The 8,862-nt window shown below is 48.5% G+C and overlaps 1 protein-coding gene across 1 annotated transcript in view; it reads left to right on the top strand.

Moving 5' to 3' along the window:
• The window catches only part of Cep85l (centrosomal protein 85 like), a 93,659-nt gene that overhangs the window by 55,573 nt on the left and 29,224 nt on the right, over positions 1-8,862 (top strand). Inside the window, exons 4-5 of the mRNA XM_023714252.1 lie at positions 1,597-1,718; positions 8,018-8,135. Coding sequence (XP_023570020.1) covers positions 1,597-1,718; positions 8,018-8,135 — 240 coding nt within the window. The remainder of the gene's footprint in view (positions 1-1,596; positions 1,719-8,017; positions 8,136-8,862) is intronic.

The raw sequence follows: 8,862 nt of genomic DNA, 5'->3' as shown, positions 1-8,862 counted from the left end.
GAAGGAGAAGGAGAAGGAGAAGGAGAAGGAGAAGGAGAAGGAGAAGGAGAAGGAGAAGGAGAAGGAGAAGGAGAAGGAGAAGGAGAAGGAAAAGGAGAAGGAGAAGAAACATGGCTGTGTTCCAGTAAAACTTTATTTAGCATACTGAATTTTTCATTTAGTATAATTTTGATATATCACAAAGGTATTTTCTTTGTTTTCAGTATTTAAAAGTATAAAGCCAAATTTTAATTTTTAGGCCATAAGGCATAATTTTCAGGCAGTGACCTTCACTCTGGGAGGCTGAGGTAGGAAGACTGCAAGCTCAAGCCTAGCCTGGACAACCTAATGCTCTAAGGAGACCCTATTTCAAAGAATAATAGGGCTGGCCAAATAGCTCAGCGGATTAAAGCCCTTGCTTAGGCAGATGCAGAGGCCGGGAATTCTATCACTGGGCCTGCTGTGCTGGCCCCGCCCCGGGGTGCGCTGGGACAGTGATTGAGACTGGGTGTGGTGGCGCGCACCTGTAATCCCAGCACTTGGGAGGCTGTAAGCAGGACGGTCGCTGCAAGTCCAGTCTACACGATGAGACCCTGCACACCCTGTGCACCCTGTCCTAAATTAAAAAAAAAAAAAATAGTAAAAGGTCTGGGGATGTAGTTCCACGTGCAGATTCTGGGTTCAGTCCCCATACTAAAGAAGAAGAAAAGGACACCAGCAGTGTTTCTGCATTTGGGTTCATCCCATGACTTCTTATTTTGACTCTATCTATATGTCTGTGCACCATTTCCAAATAAGGTCACTTTCGGATGTACTCTGGGCTACAGCTTGAACGAGTCACTGTGAAGAGATATAGCTGAACTCATGACACCAATATGGAGAAAAGTTGTATTGTTGTTTCACTGGTAGACATTTGCGTGTTAACTGTCAGGTTGGTTGTTAGGGTTGTTGACTTATGTCAAGCATCTGACGTTTTTCTTACATTCTCGGCATTCTGCTGAACTGCGTAATGTATAGTGAGGTTAGCAACCGTGCGGATGGCTCCGTAGCAACCCTGTCTCTCTCCCTGGCCGTGTCGCTGCCTGTGGCGGCAGGTGACAGGTGCGAGTCTGCAGTTGCAGCATGACGAAGTGCTCAGGCGTACACAAGGGTGCGGAGCCTGGAGATTGCAGTGCCACACCCGCTGCCGCGGGGACCCTCGGGAGTGTTGTCTCTTGGGGCCATGCCGTCCGCCTTGGCGCTGCTTCCTCAGGCAGTGATTTGTCTCTTGTGTGCTGGGCATCGGCTCCCTGGTAGAGCATGTGGCTGGCAAGTGGGAGCCCTGGGTTCAGTCCCCAGGACGGCACGGTGAAGTCACGCCCCCAGGTAATGAGACCTTAATTGTGGTCTTACGGTTCATCGTGTTGCGTCTCCCGTTGCCTCAAATCTCCGTTAGGCTTACACATTCACTGTGCTTGGAATTCTTTATTATTAATTTTATTCCCAAATATGATTTCAGACATTCAGAAATTGAAGTGAGTGTACTTTTTCTAATGAAAGTGACTAGGGAGACCTTAGTGGCCCCTGCCCACTGCCCGGTACTCCCTCCACGTACTAAGTGTCACTCTGTCTGTGCAGGCTCAGCCAGCTGTGTCTCGGCAGCACTACTTGCCATCTGACTGCCAGGATTTCAGCAAGTGGGAATCGATGCTGAAGATAAAAGAAGGACTTCTGAGGCAGAAAGAGATTGTCATTGATCGGTAAGTGCATTTTTACTCACTCAGTATTTCAGTCAAATGGAGATGGAATTTAATGACACTGTGCACTCCAGAGTTTGGGAATTTACTGGTACAGTGATGCTGCCTGTTGGCCTGGCCCTGTCCTGTCCAGTCTTTTGAGAGCCATTACGTGGAGTGTTGGTCTGTCTGCTTCCCTGTCTTCTGTCCATCTGTTCCCTGCCCCCTCTGTGTGCACTGCACGGTCTGGAGGGCCTGGTTGTGGCTTGCTGAAGCAGGCGGTGCCCCTGTGCTCTGTCTTCGAGCGCCGACAGAAGGAGGGCCTCTTTCCAGCAGCTTTCTCTTCATGGACTGGTGTGAGGCCTGAGGCCTCACAGCAAAGTGGTGAATGTTTGAAGTAACTGACAGATAAGAGCTATGTGAGTTTTTGACACCCCCAAATTTTTGTGGGTTGTAAAGGAGAAGGGCTGATCTGGATGGTCAAGTGGGTGCTTGACCCCTCCATGGGCAGAGGGGTCTCTGTCCTTGACCAGGTGAGGTGACAGCACAAAGGCATGGCCCCACGGGTTGGGGGAGGGGAGTGATGAAGAGGGCGGGATGCTTGAAGCCTGCCTGGGGTCTCCACTGACGCCTTGGCTGTGATAGACTCCTGTATGCATGCACGCGAGGGGAGGGTGATACCGATGGCCCCTCTACCTCATCCACCGGCTTTGCCCAGGACACAGGGGCTCTGGTGGCCAGCTCAGATCTCCCGCCACTCCCACTGCTCTCTTTGGTCACAATTCCGGGTGACAGTGCCTCTGCGGGGAAGGGCACAGTCACCCTGTGTTATTAAGACAACAAGGATAGTAGTAGTAGACTTGTTTTGTTTTATTTATTTTTATGTTTTGAGGCAGCATCTTGCTGCGTGGTATAGGCTGGCCTCAAACTCTTGATCTTCCTGCTTTGCCTTCCGAGTTCTGAGATCACCAGTGTGCACCACCACACCTGGCTCATTGTGAACATTTATGAACAGTCTGCCTGCCCAGCATGTTATGCCATTTTAGGATTTTATTTACACGTTTATAATATTTTAAAATAATGCATTGGATATTGTGTAAAACAGTGGAAGAGAAACCAGCTTTTGCTTCTAAAACAATAGAACCAGTGTTGAAGCATAAAATTGTTTGGGTGCAAAAAACTCTGGAAGATACAGAGTTCTGAAAATTAGAACCAAATAGTTAATAGACTAGGGACTTTAAAGTGTTGGTGACACATGCAGAAGCTGTTTCAGAGAATGGTGACAGGCCTCGGCGTCCATTGAAACAATCTAGAGTACAAGTGCTTGTCAGGCCTCCTGCTTAAGGACACTGTGTGCCTGACGATGCTTTTCCGGTCACCACACTAAAAATTCCTTGCTGGGTGTTATTTTTGAAAATGTCAGTATACTCAACATTGTGAGGGGAAAATGTTTGCTCACTCTGTGTATCTTTGTAGTAGATGACTGCACTGTCAAAACAGCAGACGCTTATGAAAAGTACAGTAGGAACTGTGGGTTACTGAATGTGCCCCATGTCTTGAGAAAAGTGTATAGGTCAGCTTTGTGGTCACCACAGAAAACCAGGAGACCTGGTGCTTTCTTCTCTGTTTGCCCCTGCAATCGCATAGGTATTCTGAGAGCGCGCTTGGCTTACTGCACTTTGATTTACTGTACATCCCTGCTGAGGTATAGGGCTTTTGCCATTGAAGAAACTGGAGCTTTGAAGGAGGTGTTCTGGGCAGCCCCATTCTCCATCCCGCTTTGTAACACGAAGACCAAATGACTGACTGAATGTAAACAAATCGCGAGGTACTGCCTGATGCAAGCTCACCACCCACACAGCGGTGGGCATGGGAACGTGAGTTTTTGCACATACGAGTTCGGTATACTGATCTCTGCCTGAGAGATTCTGAGCTCCCTGACAGCAGCCTTTCCTGTACATTTTGTAACTGAGCAACTCTTCATGCTGAGAAAGTAGCCTCATATTAATAGAGAAGGTCAGAATTTTGGGTTAACCTGTGCTGTTGCTTATACATAGGTCCACTGGTAGCTTGCTTGTGGTGCGCCTGGGGACATGGCTTGGTAGCAGAACACCTGCCTAGCACTGCAGGACTCTGGGCCGACCCCTGGTTCTGCCCAGAAAGTCTTTTTAAATAGTGGCACTTTCACATTGTCCCACTGAGTTGATCGGCTAGGAGGTAAGTCAGTACACTTGAGAGTGCGTCCACCTCTCATAGAGACCACTGAGTTAGTTCTGTCGGTGACCCTGGCCTGTCGGGACTCCCGTCGTGTCACGATTGACAGTTGGCTGTAAATATACTTCTCGTTTAGTTACATGTGGAAGTGGAAGTATAGATCGTGCTAGGGAACCCTTTTAAAATCAATGAATTCTTTGCTACAGTGTAGATAACCTTTTTAATTAAATGGTTAATGACCTAAATCATGCTTTATATAGGACTTATGTTAGAGTTAAAAGAAGGCCTTCCTGTTTGCATCAGGACTACTCAGAGTAGGTCACACTCACAGATTTAATTAACTAATTTCTGAGCTTGTATTTGTGACAGTATCTGTCTTTTATATTGATGCATACCGAAGGAGTTGTGTTAATTCTCCGTCGTGTTATGTTACAATGAGACTTGATCATTTTATCAGAAAATTTGAGCATTTGAATACCATTTTAATAGTTTGTTTATAAATGATTTTGGTGGTTTATATGTGGACATACCGTATTACGGAATCAGAAAATGAATGTTTGAGTATCTTCCGTTGTGGTCCCTGCTCGTACCGTATGCTGTGATTTAGTCCTAACACTGAGCACCAGGATTAGCAGTGGACTCCACAGACCCAGGCTGAGTCCACGGCAGGGCGGCCCCGCTGCAGCTGCCCGGCACGGCTCGCACACCCAGCTGGCCAGGCCTCCCCAGCTGCTGCAGCAGTTACGCTGCCGCGGGAATCGGGACCCGCGATGGAGATGCGGGCCGCTCGTGGGTCCAAGCAACAGTGCGCACAGAGCACAGAGCCTCGATGCTGAGATGGCAGCCGGTTGAGGGCCTGCTCCCTGCTGCTGCACTTCCCTGTTCCTGCCCCAGCCGCGTCTGCGAGACAGCGTTAGTGTTTTTGCCTTGTGCAGTCTCGTTGCCTCGCGTGAGATCCCAGTGATGCCCAGACTGCCTGCCTGTGTACTCGGCGCTCCCGGTACTTCGTTCTCCCCTGAAGCTCCAGCGTTCCGTCTCCAGCATTATCCTCAGCTTGGAGGTGGCTCTGCCACTTCCCGATGTTGAAGCCTGCGGATGATAAGTTCAGCTTTTAGCTTTTTCTCAAAAATGTTCCTTTTTTATAAACCTCACCTCGGTTTTTGTTGGTTAAAACTACCTAACTAGGCTTTCTTAGTAATTTTACTAGTAATTTTTTTTAATTTTACTTAGGTTAAAAAGTCTTAGGTTGAGAGTTCCAAAATTTTTAGTGCTTTAAATTGCTCCCTGTTTTCCTGATTGCCTTATTTCAGATGAGAAATCTAGTGTCCCCCTTACCCTTGTCTCCTTTTCCCTCTAGCCACTCTAGAGGCTTTGCCGCTCGCTTTGAGCCACTTAGTTAATGGTCCCTCGGTTCAGCGTGCCTAGGGTTTGTGTATCTGGGCTTAGAGTTAGCGGGACTTCATGACTTTGCGATGCACACAGTTCTTATCAAATCTGGAGGAATTCTGGGCCATTGCCTGCAGATTTGGGGGGTGCCCCCCTCCCTTCTTACCTTTAGCGATTTCAATTGTGCAGATATTTGGCCTTTGAGAATTGTCCCAGAGCTGAAGGATATTCTGTCATTAAAGCTTTTGGTTCTGTTTGTCTGTTTTGGGTTTCTTTCTGGGTAGTTCCTGTCGCTGTGTGTTCAGGATAATGTGTGCTCTGGCCCACTCCCCTCCAGGGCTGCGTCCCTGCTTGCTGCGTGCCCGTTTGCTGCAGCTTCCCAAGCCCCGGGAACATGGTTGTGACAACCGATCTGGTGTCTTTGTCTAGTCCATCCTCCATGCCAGGTTTGGCTCAGCGCCTGGTTCTTCTGATTATTGTGGGTTGTAATTTTCAGGTTCTCTGCATGCCTTGTGGTTTCTTTCTTGATAGCATGCGTTAGGACTTTTACTTTTGCTTTCTTGAGCTTCATTCTGGGAAGTGTTTGTTGTTATTTTAAAGTTCTGTTCTTGGCATCAGAGCTGAACTTAGTGTGGAGGTCATTTTCCCCACTGCTCCCAAGTGTCCAGTGTCTCGAGCGCCCTTGTCACAGTGTGCTGCCCTGTGTTCTGCTTCAGGTGGGAGGGAAAGCCCAGGCCCAGTGCGCCCTCGTAGCATGGAAGGAGTTTGCTCTGTTAGAGTGTGAATGATTGGAAAATTGGCGGAAGACTTAATTCTTTCTTGGTTCCCTAGTTCTTATTTCTCATCTTTTATGTGGTTGTTTTTAAAGACTGTTAATAAATGTTTTAAAAAAATAACAATGATTCTAAGTCGACCAAGTTCTTTGATGCAGCTTAAAGCGTGCAACCTTGTGTGTTTCACAGTTACTTTGTAACCTTTGAAAACCTCAGCAACCTTGTGTGTTTCACAGTTACTTTGTAACCTTTGAAAACCTCAGCCACTAAGTTTCTCCACAGTATTACTATTTATTAAAAATTCTTCCGTGCCAGCCCCACTCCCAGGGCATGCTGAGACTGGGCGTGGTGGCGTGCGCCTGTAATCCCAGCTCTTGGGAGGCTGTAAACAGGCGGATCACTATGAGTCCAATCTAGTAGTGAGACCCTGAACACCCTGTAGGCCCTTCCCTAAAATACAAAGTAAAATAAAATAATAAATTAAAAATAATAATAAAAATTTTCATTCCTTTATATCGTTATTATGAGACTTAGTAAATTTTTGAACCTAAGAAATAAGGCACATAAAACTCTTAACATCCTGCCTGATTTGTAGTACTTTTAAAATACATCTTCCTAGACATTGAGTAGCTGGTGGAGGCCAAGCTGCGAGCTGCTGGAGAAAGCCTTACACTTGCGCGGATGGCATCACCACCCGGGGCGCGCGTGTCAGGGCTGGTCAGAGCCGTGGGCTGTCTGTTGCTGGCCATGCTGGCACGTAGACCATGCAGCTGGCGTCAGGGAGAAGATGGAGACGTGGAAGGGAGGAGGGGCTTACACTCCCAGCGCTGCACCCAGCCCCTGCCATGGGGCCTTACAGCCCGAGACATTTAATATAGTTCACGTTTCAGGGGGAAAGTCCACGCCAGCTGGCTCCAGCCAGAAGTACCACGGCAGAGGGGGCGACAGAGCAAAGCTGCCGCATCTGTGGTGGCTGGCAGAGGTAGAACTGGGGAGCAGTGCAGAGGGAGGTGCCGGGGGCCAGACGTTGATGCTTGGGGCCCGTCAGATGCACCCAGCGGTGTGCCCCGCTGTCCCTGGGCAGGTACCAGTCAGGCAGACGGAAGTGCACCCCCACCTCCGGGATGGTGCTGGGGCCAGCCACCCTCGCACAGATGCCAGAGCTCAGGAATGGCTGTGCTGACACAACCCATGGAGCACATTCTGGAAGAATGGAAATGGGATTTTAAGTCAGTAGACTTCCTGCCTGTCTTAGTTGCTTTGCTTATTGCTGAGACAAAATACCAGAGACCCACAAGCTAAAAGGAGGAAAGATTTAGTTAGGTCACAGTCTGTAGAGGCTTCAGTCCATAGTCCACTTGCGCTATAGCAGGGTGGGATGGCTGAGGGGAATTAAAGAGGAGAAACTTCCTGGCAAAGTGGGCAGCAGCAGTGAGCACCGATCGCAGCCCCCTTTCTGCCCTCATATTCCATCCAGGCTATCTGCATTTAGTGTGGGTAGAACTTACACGGGGGAGGGGGTACCCGTAATCCCAGCATCACACACCCTAGACCCAGCTGTCGCTGTAGAACCCCCCCCCCCCCCCCCCCCCCAAAGCTCTGGAGGAACATCTAGATACACGCTGTAACGCTGCACAAGCAGGCAGTGTCTCATAGGAGTGGAAAGGAAAGGCAAAAGCAAGGTGCAGCTCTTCGTTAGGGCCTGGGAAGCAGTCTACCAATGACAGTGTCCACAGAATACCAGAAGGACCCCACAGTGCAAGCAAGCCTGATGGCCATCCCACAGCTCAGACAGCGTCGGAGCTGTGCACGCTCTCTGTTACTGGTTTCTAAATTTGACAGTACTGTTAACTTCTTGGGTAAAATAATTATAACACTAAAAGCTCTGCTTTTAACTGTTTCTTATAAAAATGTATTCTTCGTAATGTAACTTCAAGTTTTGTTTTACAGGCAGAAGCAGCAGATTACCCATCTCCATGAGCGAATAAGGGATAATGAACTGCGGGCCCAGCGTGCCATGTTAGGACGTTACGTAAACCGTGAAGACGCCTATGTGGCTAGTTTGCAGGTAAGGCTGCAGGAGGGTGGTTCCCCCTAGTAGTGAGATTAAACACAGGGAGGGCCTGTGCGCTGCTCTGTGGCTCTTTGTATTTTTTTATTTAGGGATGGGGTCTTGCTAAGTGACTGAGTTCCCTGGGCTGGCATTGTTGGCATGTGTCACTAAGCCCAGTTGACTACAAAGTATTTTATAGCTGTTATTTAATACCATATTTTGTGTTAGTAATACACCGAGCGTATGAAATTAGGACATTTAATCAAGGTGTGAACTGGTAGTGTAGTTGCGTGTTTACAGCCACGGTAACCAGGTCAGGCCCTTTCAGACACCCAGGGCCGCTCTGGCCAGCTTCCAGTGCACCCGTCCAGGGTTGCTGGGCAGCTCAGCAGATGCATGTGTATTGCGTTACTTTAAAAGGAGTCAGGATGCATTGCTTGGCATCTGGTTTTATTCTTTCTTTCCAGGCCTTGTGTGAGTGTGATTTGTGTTGACCATGTCGTGTTCCTGTCTTTGGAGCTACGTGTGAGGCTCTCTTCCCACCCCTTCCAGGCAGTGTCCTCTCAGGGCAGGGTGTGTACCACACAGGAGTGGGTGTGTGTGTGCACATGGTGTCTTCTCAGGAGTGTGACAGCAGAGGCTGGGAGGTCCCCTCCTGTCGCTTGCGTGTGCACTTCTCTCAGGAGGTATGCTGAATTACTGGTTATCAGTTTAAGACCCATTCATCCTTTTTTTTTTTTTT

This window comes from Octodon degus, unplaced genomic scaffold (genome assembly GCF_000260255.1).
Source record: "Octodon degus isolate 3935 unplaced genomic scaffold, OctDeg1.0 scaffold00034, whole genome shotgun sequence".
Lineage (NCBI taxonomy): Eukaryota > Metazoa > Chordata > Mammalia > Rodentia > Octodontidae > Octodon > Octodon degus.
Note: the sequence above shows the minus strand (reverse complement) of the source record. Positions and strands in the feature narration are given on the sequence as shown.